At 43.3% G+C, this 13676-nt stretch overlaps 1 protein-coding gene across 2 annotated transcripts in view; it reads left to right on the plus strand.

Annotated features, from left to right (window-relative positions):
- Window positions 1-13676, plus strand: part of DENND2C (DENN domain containing 2C) — a 38852-nt gene that overhangs the window by 16535 nt on the left and 8641 nt on the right. For both annotated transcript variants that reach the window (XM_012807667.1, XM_003793844.3), the window contains 6 exons: window positions 3062-3171; window positions 6257-6326; window positions 7309-7386; window positions 8047-8187; window positions 8718-8866; window positions 9983-10160. In XM_012807667.1, the coding sequence (XP_012663121.1) occupies window positions 3062-3171; window positions 6257-6326; window positions 7309-7386; window positions 8047-8187; window positions 8718-8866; window positions 9983-10160 (726 nt within the window). The remainder of the gene's footprint in view (window positions 1-3061; window positions 3172-6256; window positions 6327-7308; window positions 7387-8046; window positions 8188-8717; window positions 8867-9982; window positions 10161-13676) is intronic.

Here is a 13676-nt window from a genome sequence, read left to right on the forward strand (position 1 = left end):
TTAACTCTGTTGCCCTGGGTAGAGTGCGGTGACATCATAGATCATAGCAACCTCAAACTTTGGGCTCAAGTGATCCTCTTGCCTCAACCTCTCAAGTAGCTGGGACTACAGGTGCCCACCGCTGCCACAATACCCAGCTAGTTTTTCTGTTTTTAGTAGAGATGAGGTCTCATTCTTGCTCAGGCTGGTCTCCAACTCCAGCAGTTCACCCATCTCGGGCTCCCACAGTGCTCAGATTACAGGCATGAACCACCGCACCCAGCCAAAGTAAGAGCACCAACTTTTAAAAGTAAAATTTTTCTTACAAAGCTGTACATCTGCCTTTTCCTGAGGAATGGGAAAGACTGCCAACACTTGGCCCACATTCCTAAGGGTCAGGAATTGGCTCCAGCCGAGTAAGGAGCCGGACTTTTCAGCAAGTACCAGTGCAGTTGCTTAAGGTCCCCTCCCTCCCCTGCTCAGAAGGACCCTGCAGTTAGGGTTTCATGCTCTGTGATCACCATCTGGAAATGCTTAATAATTTTTTTCTTTGCATTTCTGCTTTATAAGTGAAGTCTGATGGGAAAATTGGACGTGTGCCAAGGTCTTAAAGTCACAGTTTATGCATCAAGTCATCTCTTGCCACCAACCTACCATGGGTTCTCTAGTTGTCCTGTTCCCCTGTTCCCTATGGCTTGGATCCACAGGCCTTCCTTTCTTTTCTTTCTTTTTTTTTTTTGAGACAGTGCCTCAAGCTGTCACCCTGGGTAGAGTGCTGTGGCATCACAGCTCACAGCAACCTCAAACTCCTGGACTCAAGCGATTCTCTTGCCTCAGCCTCCCAAGTAGCTGGGATTATAGATGACCACCACAATGCCTGGCTAATTTTTGGTTGTAGTTGTCATTGTTGTTTGGCGGGCCGGGGCAGATTCAAACTCATCAGCTCTCGTATATGTGGCTGCCACCTTAGCCGCTTGAGTTACAGGCACCGATCCAGGGGCTTCCTTTCTACTCTCACTCAGTGACTGCTACCACTTTCTTCTCTTCCTTCCTGGGGCTTGCGCACACGCATGGGTGGGGGGCTGGACCAGGCATGCACTGCCCTGCAGCATATAGGGGCAGCCCTCCCTGCCCGGGGCTAAGAGTACCACTTGTATCCAGGGGGTGACTTGGTGGAGGCAGCCTTTCTGCCACCCTCAATCCCACTTACCCTCCTTTGTGCAGGTTGCGGCAAAGCCTTAGGGCCTCCCCAGCTGCGATGAGTTGGAACATTAGCCCCATAGAAAGGGGAGAGGCCTGGCACAATTTCCCTACTCCCAGTGGGGACAGAGTCTCACTTCTGTGGCTGCTGGGAGAGGAAAGCTGATGGGACACTTGATACCAGATGACAGGCCAGAGCCCCAGACACTTGTAAGGGTTTGCTCTCATCCCCCAGGGTCCTCATGCCTGAGGGAGTACAAAAGTAAATAGCAAATAAAAACTCCATGACAGGTTGGAAGATGACAGAAAAAAGGAAAATTTTTCATATTTTATTTTGTACTTTATATTTAATTTTTCTTGCTTTTTCAACAAGGAGCCCCAGATTTTCATTTTGTGTTATGCCTTGTGAATTTTGTGCCTTGTCCTAGTAAGGAGTGATCCCTTTAAACAGGGATATTTACTTACTTTCCAACTTATTACTTGACCACTTCTCTCATCTAGTCATCTATCTGTTCCACCACTTTAGGATTGGGGGCTTATAACCCTGAGGTACATGTTTCACTAAAAAAACAGTGAAGCACAATTGTGTGGAATCTAAGAGCCACTTCCTGCATGGATTTTTTTTTTTTTTTTGAGACAAAGTCTCATTTTGTCACCCTTGGTAGAGAACCATGGCATCACAGCTCACAGCAACCTCTGAAAGTCTGGGGCTTGAATGATCCTCTTGCCTCAACCTCCTGAGTAGTTGGGACTACAGGTGCCTGCCACAACACCCAGCTAGTTTTTCTATTTTTTTTGTTTTTGGACAGAGTCTCACTGTGCCGCCCTTAGTAGAGTGCCATGGCATGACAGCTCACAGCAACCTCAAACTCTTGGGCTCAAGCGATTTTCTTGCCTCAGCCTCCCAAGTAGCTGAGACTACAGGCACCCGCCACAATGCCTGGCTATTTTTTGTTGCAGTTGTCATTGTTGCTTAGCTGGCCCTGGCTAGGCTCGAACTTGCCACCTTTGGTGTGGGGGTAACCATTGTGCTACAGGCGCCAAGCCTAGTTTTTCTTTTTTAGAAATAGAGATGAGGTCTCAGGATCTCCCTCTTGCTCAGGCTGGTCTCGAACTCCTGAGCTCCAGCAATCCACCTGGCTCGGCTTCCCTCCACCTCTACTGAAAACAGAAGCTATAATGATACAACTGCACTGGATCTGGGGTGGAAGAGAAGAGCAAGACCCTGTTCCCACCCACCCCCCAAAAAATCAAAACAAAAGCGTACATTTAAAGGAGCTGGGCACAATGGTCTATGCCTCTAGTCCTAACTACTCAAGAATCTTAGGCAACAGGATCACTTGTGCCCAGGGATTCAAGGCCAGCCTAGGCAACATAACAATACTTCTTACCAACAAAAAGAAAAGAAAAACAGAATAGAGAGAATGAGAGAAAGAGGGGAAGAAAGAAAATTAAAGAATAGGTAGGTCTTTTTATTAGGTATCTGAAAGCAATATGGTAATTAGGCTTATGTGCTTATTTTTCATTTATTTTATATCCCATGGCATGGTTCATTAAAATACTTGGTTTGCACTAGTGTATGAATCCTGACTTCAGATAAGAAACTATTTTCAGTCATTCCTTTTGGACTAGATTATCACAGATGTCCACAGGTACCGTTTATATGTAGAAACAGGATTCTTTATTCTTAGTAACCCTGCTCAGTGCATCTTCAGTGATTTCCCGTCTTGGCCTTCCTGTGCTGTTAGGCAGTACGAAACCATGCTGAGACAACTGCTCAGGCTTATCTGAGACTTCTGTTCCTGAATCCAAGCTGAGTTTCTTAATTTCTGTTCTCCACTTACATAGAATAACAGCCAACCTATGGTGTCGTCTTTTTCAGGGGGATCATGGCTATAAGCAATCCAAAGATACCGAAGAGAGGCTCAAAGTTATTCCCAAATTTTGTTTTCCTGACTCAAAGGACTGGGTGCCAACCTCAGAACTCAAGAGGTAAATAGAGTCCTTTTTCTGATTTCTACTTGTTAGAACTGCAAAGATAAAATCCCAGTATTTGAGCAATGGCTAGAGGCAGGAGGGAAGCTGCATGAACACTGTGGCAGGCCCAGGATGCAGTGGGAGGAAAGGAAGAAGCGGAATTAGAGCATTTCCTGTGTGGGGCTCAGGAAAAAGAAAACCCGTGGAATAATTTCAGTGTCAAAGGGAAAACAAGTTTGAGAGTCTCTTCAGTTTGCCAAATCTGCAGGAAAAATAGAGCCATTTTACATAAAATTAGAAATGCCCCCAAGTGGACAGAAAAGGAAAAGAGACTTGGGCGTTCAACCTGGAAACAGGGACAAAAACTTCATCTTGTTTCTTTTTTGAGTCATGATAGAGGAAGCCACATCCTAGATTACACGTTCCCCTGATGAACTTGTATGAAGAAAGACTCTAGTCTGGGATCTGTGGGTGTACTGAAGGGAGTTATTAAAGAATTTCTGCCAGGGCTGGTCCGAAGGTAGTGAGTTATCCTAATTGATGTTACAGATTGAAATCTTTGTTATTCTCTTTCCCCCCTTTCTCACTATTGTACTTCTAGTCTTAAAAATAATAATAATTTCTGCCAGGCAACTCTACAAGAAATTACTGTTTTGTTTTGTTTTGTTTTATTTTATTGGAGATAGTCTTACTTTGTTGCCCTCAGTAGAGTGCTGTGCCTTCATAGCTCACAGCAACCTCCAACTCTTGGGCTCTGGCTATTCTCTTGCCTCAGCCTCCCAACTAGCTGGAACTACAGGCACCCACCACAACACCCTATTTTTAGAGACAAGGTCTCACTCTTGCTCAGGCTGGTCTCAAACCTCTGAGCTCAGGCAATCCAACCGCCTCAGCCTCCCTGAGTAGTAGGATTGATTACAGTCATGAGCCACTGTTCCTGGTCAAATTACTGGGGGTTTTTGTTTGTTTTTTTGAGACAGAGCCTCAAGTTGTCCCCCTGGGTAGAGTACTGTGGCATCACAGCTCACAGCAACCTCCAACTCCTGAGCTCAAGCGAGTCTCCTGCCTCAGCCTCCCAAATAGCTGGGACCACAGGCGCCTGCCACAACGCCCAGCTATTTTTTGGTTGCGGCTGTAATTATTCTTTGGCAGGCCGAGGCTGGATTCGAACCCGCCACCTTAGGTGTATGTGGCTGGCACCTTAGCCACTTGAGCCACAGGCGCCAAGCCAAATTACTGTTTTAATTAATAAATTAGCCAGGCTTGGTGGCTCATACCTATAATCCTAGCACTCTGGAAGGCCAAGGCAGGTGTATTGCTTGAGCACAGAAGTTCAGACCACCCCAAGCAAGAGTGAGACCCCGTCTCTACTAAAAACAGAAAAACTAACCAGGCGTTATGGTTGGCACTTGCAGTCCCAGCTACTTGGGAGGCTTAGGCAAGAGGATCTCTTGAGCCTGAGAGTTTGAGATTGCTGTGAGCTGTGATGCCACAGCACTGTACTGAGGGCAACAGAGTAAGACTGTCTTTAAAAATAATAATAATGTTTAATAAGCCATTATCACCTAAATCTTGCTTGTAAATCAGTAACAGGTTTGTTCAATGCTATAATCATTGATGATGCTGTTTGGGCTGAGAAACTTGAACCATTCAACCATTAGTTGAACCATTATCACATGCCAGTTAGATTAGAGCTGCTGGATTAGAGTCCCAGCTATTGCTTAATTAGCTGTGTGTGACTTTAAAGGAACATTGAAAGGGAATAAAATAGCTGTGCCTTTCAGTCTCACGTGGCCTGCAGGCTAAGCTGCCATCTCTTGTGACCGGTTTGGGCTCGTCAGCTCTGTCATCTCTCAGCCATCAGTGCTGATGTTCTTGTGCTGTCAGTTGCCCTGCTGGCCAGAAGCAACTGCTTACTGGCCCGCTGCTCCATGTTGCTTCCCCTGCAACAAGTTACGCATTTCTATTCTAGAATATTTGGAAAATGGAGAAGAGTAAATAAAAAGCAGAAATTAGAACTTACTGGTAACTTGGATACTCAGAGATAGTCACTGTAAATATTTTAACATTTTCTCTCCCAATCTATATTTTGGCCATATAGGCCATGTCTATATGTAGACATAAATATTATTCCAATTTGGAGTTTTGATTATTAATGAGTTTCTTTCTTGGGCAGCTTTAGGTCTTATTTTTATAAATTATCTATGCATACCTTTTGCCCATATTTCTAATGAGGAATTGATGTTTTTCCTACTGATAACTGTATTTATCCTGTACAATGAGGATATAATCCTTTGTCTATCATTGTTCCATATGGCTTCTCAGAACTAAATGGAAGAATTTGGAATGGGGAAATTCTTTCATAAGGGTGGTGCCTGTGGCTCAAAGGAGTAAGGTGCTGGCTCCATATGCCAGAGGTGGCGAGTTCAAACCCAGCCCCGGCCAAAAAAAGTAAAAATAAATTAAAAAAGAAAAATCTGGCTCAGCGCCTATAGCTCAACCGGCTAAGGCGCCAGCCATGTACAACTAAGGTGGCGGGTTCGAATCCCCAGCCCGGACCCGCCAAACAACAATGATGGCTGCAACCAAAGAAAAAATAGCCGGGCTGGCGGGTGCCTGTGGTCCCAGCTACTTGGGAGGCGGAGGCAAGAGACTTGCTTGAGCCCAGGAGTTGGAGGTTGCTGTGAGCTGTAATGCCACAGCACTCTACCCAGGGGGACAGCTTGAGGCTCTGTCTCAAAAAAAAAAAAAAAAAAGAAAAATCTTTCGTAAGTTACCTATATATTTGACCACACTGGGCATTCAAAAAAAGAAAAATGGACTTGCCTAATAGCTACATTGTATAAATACAAAAGTAAAAGGAGGTACCAGCGTCAGTAGCATATCCAATACCCATTCTCTCATTCTAATACAAGGCAAGATGTCCTCAAGCCCCGCAGATTCCTGGAGAGGAATGTGACTTGCACTAAATGTGATTTTAATACCACCTCTTACATCGTGAAATGACAGCTGTCGGGCCCTGATTTTCAATTGTTTGGTCCCTGAGGAATACTATACACGGTTATTTGGATCTCAGAGTAACTATTGGCTGTTTCTACAGTGAAACATTCTCCTTTGTACTGACTGGTGAGGATGGAAGCCGGTGGTTTGGTTACTGTAAGAAGCTCCTGGTAAGTACCAGACTTGGGCTACAGATTGGGTTGCTCCAGGAAGAGGAGAGTAAAACTAGGGACTGAGTTTGAGGGCTGCTCAAGGACCTATTTAAAATTGCACACAAACTTTATGGACAACCTGTATATTAATAATAGAAGAATAAAGAATATTAATAGAGAAGTTTGTTAGTTTTAACAACAAGAGCAATGTGGGGATTAGCCACAGAGTGTTCCAGACAATGGAGTGTTCCAAAATAGAAGGGATATGGATTTATTTTATTTATTTGTTCATAACAGAGGAAATAACGACAGACATACTGGCTGAATATCAGTCTGTCAGTGGAGTACAATGAGGCAGTCTAAGGAGCTGAGTTACTCACCCTGGGAGTTACTGAGTAACTCTGAGAGAGAGCTGAGTTACTCACCCTGGGAGTTACTGAGTAACTCTGAGAGAGAGCTGAGTTACCCCCCATGCTAAGGCTCTCTTCTTGCTTAGAATGCCTTCACTAAATCGAGAACAAACCATACCATCTCTCTTAGCACTTTTCCCATCTTTCATTGATCATTGAGCATGAGAGCCTTGGTTCCTGCTCTGTACTAAAGAGTACTGAAAGGGTATTAATCAGGACCAGGTACAGTGGCTCACACCTGTAATTCCAGCACCCTGGGAGGCCAAGGCTGGTGAATTGCTTGAACTCTTGAGTTCGAGCTCTGAGCAAGATGGAAACCCCATCTCTAAAAATAAAAAAGAAAAAACTAGCCAGACATGTGATGGGCACCTGTACCTAGGGAGACAGAGGCAAGAGAATCACTTGAGCCCAAGAATTTGAGGTCATAAGTGAGCTATGACCCCATGGCACTCTACCAGGGGCAAGAAAGTGAGACTGTATGTCAAAAAAAAAAAAAAAAAGAAAAGAAGAGAAAGAGAGTATTAATCCAAATTACCAACACTTGAGCTGCTTGGTTGTTTTGTTTTGTTTTGTTTTTTCTTTTCTTTTAGCCAGAAGGCAAAGGAAAACGACTCCCTGAAGTATACTGCATGGTTAGTCGCCTAGGCTGTTTCAATCTTTTTTCAAAGGTGAGTGGAGAAGGGGCTCTATGAAAAGTGGTATTCTTTCTGAGTTCTCAATGTTAAGGGGCATAGACTTTAACCTCTTGTGTTAGAAAGGTTAGTTTGTTAGGGATCACGGGGCTTAAAGGCTCAAATTTAGATCTCTAATCCAGCCACTGGTGTTATTTTGTCCTCATTTTGGTTTGCTGAAACTCCCAGCTTAAGGGAGACTATAACCTAAAGTTTGTCTTGTCTCATGTCTCTCCTGGATGCCAAAGTGGAGGATAGCATTGTCAGGGTCACTTTCTTTTTCTTTTTTTTTTTTTGCAGTTTCTGGCCGGGGCTGGGTTTGAACCTGCCACCTCCAGCATATGGGGCTGGCGCCCTACTTCTTTGAGCCACAGGTGCCACCCCAGGATCACTTTCTTTGCCCCTCTCTTAGTAAAATGAAAAGGGGTCCTTATCTAAAAATAAGTTGATTTATGTTAGTAAGTTTGGGGGGGTGTAATAAAGATACCCCCGAAGAGATACGATGCTAATGGAACTTTTGTTGGTTGCAGAAGCTTATCGGTCTTAAATTCTTTTGGTGTGATTTTCAAGTTTGTATACCAAGGTAGGAAGTTCCTGTAATAGGATCCTTTTATGTATTTTAACTGAGTCCGTAACAGAGTAACTTTGTGTGTGTAGATTCTGGATGAAGTAGAGAAGAGAAGAGAAATGTCTCCAGCCCTTGTTTACCCATTCATGCAAAGTGTCATGGAAGCTCCCTTCCCAGCTCCTGGACGCACTATCACCGTTAAGAGCTACCTCCCTGGGGCTGGAGATGGGGTAAGTTAGCTCATTTTGAAATGGTTTCATAGCCAGCAAAAAGCAGGACTTACACTAACAGACAGAGTTTGCAAAAGCCCAAGGGCATCCATAGTTTTTTCTTTTTTCATAAACCGTGAAAAAAAATATTTTAGCCCCATTAAGCACTGGAGAAATATCTACTTGACCTGTGACATAGTTGTTCCTAGACCTGGTATGCAGAGATTTTCTACCATACACTGATTGAGCCCCTTCGGAATAACAGTTGCAGTGTATGAAGATTATATTGCAATTGTGCATATTCAGTTGCACATATGCAATTGAATATATAAAGAGTATACATACTATTGTCAGATGGAATAAAGGATTTTACCATACATTTACAGCAGAAAATAAACTATGTCACTTGGGATCAGTGTAGACAACCCCACACACTGTATGGGAAACCCTCTTTCTTGCCCATAACTTACATGAGAATGGCGGGATCCATTCATATCTTTAGGGATTGTTTTCCAACATCAGCTTCCCTGATTCAGATTCTTGCATTTCAGTCAATTGAACTCTGCCGACCGCTAGACTCCCGACTGGAACATGTCGATTTTGAATGTCTCTTTAAATGCCTGAGCGTGTGTCATCTCATCCGAGTCTGTGCTTCTCTCCTTTTGGAGCGTAGGGTAATCTTTGTTGCCAACAGCCTAAGGTGAGAATAAATGGAATATGTCAATTCATAGTGGGGTTTTATTATTCTTAGTATTTTAAAATTTGGGCATTTTAAAATACTTTAGGATTGATGAAAAATAACTCAGTAATGGTCCGTCTACCCCTCCTAGAAGGTTTTACAGGGTCTTATGTAGCATGCAGTGTATTATATAGTGCTTAATAAAAATGAAAAACGTTTAGGATCCGTGTCTCATTTACCTAATGGTATAGTGACATGGGTAGTTCTAAATAAACAAAACTTCATGTGTGTTAGGCTATACCAATGACTTTTTTGAGTTATAATAAATGCATCTTACTTAAATTTTTATTAAAAATTGGTAACACCTGTGGCTCAGTGGGTGGGGCACTGGCTCCATATACCGAGGGTGCAGGTTTGAGCCTGGCCCTGGCCAAACTGCAACAAAAAAATGGTTGGGCGTTGTGGCAGGTGCCTATAGTCCCAGCTACTCGGGAGGCTGAGGCAAGAGAATTGCCTAAGCCCAGGAGTTGGAGGTTGCTGTGAGCTGTGATGCTACAGCACTCTACTGAGGGCAACAAAGTGAAACTGTCTCACAAAAAAAAAATTGGTAATAATTTTTTAAATACACTGTTTTTTAGCATGATGTGGGAAAAAGCTGGATTGAGATTAAACATTGTGAATAAATTAAGTTTGATTTTTTTTAAGGTTTTTGGGGGTTTGTTCTGGGTTTTTTTTTAGAGATAGAGTCTCACCTTATTGCCCTTAGTAGAGTGCTTTGGTGTCACAGCTCACAGCAACTTCCAGCTCTTGGGGTTAGGCGATTGTCTTGCCTCAGCCTCCCGAGTAGCTGGGACTACCAGAACACCCAGCTATTTTTTTTGTTGCAGTTTGGCTGGGGCCAGGTTTGAACCTGCCACCCTCCGTATGTGGGACTGGCGCCCTACTTGCTGAGCCACAGGCACCATCCAATTAAGTTTGAGTTTTAAGTAAAAATGTTAAAAGGTAATGAGAATTCACAGAGTTGTTAATCTGTGATCACTAACTAGCATCTGCTTTATAATTCTTTAACATGTATCTAGAACACCCTCCATATGCTACTGTATATGTGACATGCCCTTTGCTTTCTCCTCTGTCTAGTACTCTGTCCAAATGTGGCCATGCTGTGGTAGCCACACTGTATCCATTCACCTGGCAGCATACCTACATCCCAGTCCTGCCAGTATCTATGATCGACATTGTGTGCTCACCGACTCCATTCCTTATTGGAATCCTGTCTTGCTCCTTACCACAGCTCCAGGATCTACCCATTGAGGAGGTGAGATGGAAGAAATAGTGCCTGTGGAAAATATTAGAACATTGACAAATGAAAATAAGTGCTCTTTAAGAGTGGTAGAATTGTTACTTGTTAATGTTAAAATATCCTTAATATATTATGCTATATTTTTGGTATCTTTTATTAACATAGGAAAAATTCTATGGTACACATGAATCCAAACTTGTGTCTTATTTACAGTAAACTCATGGTCTCACTATTGTGTTCTTCTAAAAGGGAAGCCTTTTATTTTTAAAGTCAAACATAAAAACTACTGTGGGGCTTGGTGCCTGTGGCTCAAGCGGCTAAGGTGCCAGCCACATACACCTAAGGTGGCAGGTTCGAATCCAGCCCAGGCCTGCCAAACAACAATGATGGCTGCAACCAAAAAATAGCCAGGTGTTGTGGTGGGCGCCTGTGGTCCCAACTACTTGGGAGGTAGAGGCAGGAGACTCGCTTGAGCCCAGGAGTTGGAGGTTGCTGTGAGCTGTGATGCCATAGCACTCTACCCAGGGTACAGCTTGAGGCTCTGTCTCAAAAAAAAAAAAAAATTGAATGCTTATATAACCAGCCTTAGAATGGGAGGAAACATTACCACAGTGGAATCAGTATCAGCACCCTAGAAGTCCCCATCATGCCTCCTTCTAATCTCTGTTCTCTTCCCCATCTCCAACAAGATGTATTCATTATCTTCACTTTTATGGTATTTACGTGTTTTTCTTTATGGTTTTACTTCCCTACACTTGTATTGGTTAGTGCATCCTGAACAATGTAAATCAGTTCTGCCTGGTTTTAAACTTTATATAGGCCAGGCAAGGTGCCTCACACCTATAATCCCAGCACTCTGGGAGACTGGGGAGGGTGGATTACAGCCTGAGGAAGAGGGAAACCCCATCTCTACTAAAGATAGAAAAACTAGCCAGGCGTTCTGGTGGGCACCTATAGTCCCAGCTACTTGGGAGACTGAGGCAAGAGGGTCACTTAAGCCCAAGAGTTTGAGGTGACCTATGACACTGTGACCTATGACACCACAGTGCTCTGTCCCCAGGGCAACAGAGTGAGACTCTTATTTCAAAAATGAACAATAAAATAAACGTGATAAATGGACTCATACAGTATATGTATTTTTTCCTGCCTTCTTTTGCTCAATATTATGTGTATAAAATTCATCCATGTTGATGAGTTTAAAAGTAGTTTAATCATTCTAATTGTGTCTAGGATTCTACTGCATGAATCAACACAGTTTTCTTAACCATTCTATATTTGATGAACATCTGAGTTGTTTACAGCCTAGGATTATTATGAATAGTATTGCTATAAATATTCTTATACATGACCTTTGGTACACACATTCAGACAGTTCTATGGATATATACTTAGAAATTGAATTGCTGGTTCATAGGGTAAGCATATCAGCTTTAATAAAGTCTTAATGTTTTATTTTTTTATTTTGGGGGGGTGTTTTTTGCAGTTTTTGGCCAGGGCTGGGTTTGAACCCACCACCTCTGGCATATGGGGCCAGCACCCTACTCCTTTAAGCCACAGGTGCCGCCCTAAAGTCTTAGTTTTTTAAAGTAATTGTGCCATTTACTTCCACAGTGTATGAGAATTCTTATGTGTAAGTTAGCCTACCTGGTAAGTAGGCAGTGGTATTCTCCTTGTGATTTAATTTGCATTCCTTGATTACTGTTGAAGTTGAGCATCCTTCTATGTGTTTATTGGTCATTTGAAAATTGTTTTTTATAAAATTTATTGTCTTTTAAAAATAACTTTTTATTAGGGGATATTTCAAACAGTTAAAAGTAAAAAGAAGGGTAAATGAATCCTCACATGCCAGTCACCCTACCTTTCAAATAGGTTACCTTTCACATGGGAAAGTCATGTTCCGTCTTTACCCATTCCTCTCTCCCTTTTTTATTTATTTTATTGAGACTGGGCTCTCACTCTCTTGCCCAGGCTGGAGTGCAGTGCAGCAGTATGGTCATAGCTCACTTTGAACTGCTGGGCTCACACAATTCTCTTGCCTTAGCCTCCCAGGAAGCTGGGACTCAGGCCCATGTCACTCCAGCTAATTTTTCTCATATTTTTTAGAGACGGAGTCTCACTGTATTGTCCAGGCTTGTCTCAAACTCTTGACCTCAAGCGACACTCTTGCCTCAGCCTCCTGAGTCTCTGGGATTATAGCAACAAGCTATACTCCCTGGTTTGTCCCATAATATTTTGAAGTATAGCCTGACATAATTACTTTTTATTTTTTTGAGACAGAATCTCCCTTTGTTGCCTTACGTAGAGTGCTGTGGTTTCATAGCTTACAGCAACCTCAAACTCTTGCACTCAAGTGATTTTCTTTCCTCAGCCTCAGACTCCCGGGTAGCTAGGACTACAGGCCTACCATAATACCTGGCTGTTTTTAGAGATGGGGTCTTGCTCTTGCTCAGGCTGGTCTTAAACTTCTGAACTCAAGCAATCCACCTGCCTCAGAATCCCAGAGTGCTAGGTTACAGACCTAAGCCACCATGCCTAGCTATACTGGCATAATTTCATCTCTGATATTATAGTATGAGTCTCTATAATAATATAAAAGCTTTTTTTTTTTGAGACAGAGGCTCAAGCTATCACTCTGGGTAGAGTGCCATGGCATCACAGCTTACAGCAACCTCAAACTCCTGGGCTTAAGCGATTCTCTTGCCTCAGCCTCCCAAACAGCTGGGACTAAAGGTGCCTACCACAATGCCCAGCTATTTCTTTTTGTTGTTGCTGTTGGCATTGTTGTTTTAGCTGGCCCAGGCCAGATTCAAACCTGCCAGCCTCAGTGTGTGTGGCCAGGGTCCTACCCACTGAGCTACAAGCACTGCCATAAAGGCATTTTATTGTTGTAATTTGGCCGGGGCTGGGTTCAAACCTGCCACCCTCGGTATATGGGGCCAGTGCCCTACCCACTGAGCCACAGGCGCCACCCATAAATGCATTTTTTTAAATTTTTTTAGAGACAGAGTCTCACTTTGTTGCCCTCAGTAGAGTGTGATAGCATCACAGCTCACAGCAACCCCCAGCTCTTGGACTTAGGTGATTCTCTTGCCTCAGCCTCCTGAGTAGTTGGGACTACAGGCGCCCACCACAATGCCTGGCTTTTATTTTTTTTTTTTTTTTGGTTGTAGTTGTCATTGTTGCTTGGCAGGCCCAGGCTGGATTTGAATGCACCAGCTCCAGTGTATGTAACTAGCACCCTAGCTGCTGAGCTACAGATTCCTAGCCCAAAATGTAGCATTTTGAAAAGTAAAAACCATTCTTAGCTGATCAAACAAATAAATAAGTGTATAAATAAAGCTAAGAAAATCAGAGCCTCTCTCTTCTCTCTCCACTCTCCTGCCTGTCTGCTCTAGTCTTCTCTCTACCCCTCGTCCCCCTCACTCTTCTCTACTCACCCTCTCTCTCTTCTCTTCCCACTCTCCCCTCTTTTCTCTTTTCCTTAATGCTGCTCCACAGCCTCCCTCCCCAACCAATAAAACCTTTCATACA

Source organism: Otolemur garnettii, unplaced genomic scaffold, assembly GCF_000181295.1.
Source record: "Otolemur garnettii isolate 467f Iridium unplaced genomic scaffold, OtoGar3 scaffold00073, whole genome shotgun sequence".
NCBI lineage: Eukaryota > Metazoa > Chordata > Mammalia > Primates > Galagidae > Otolemur > Otolemur garnettii.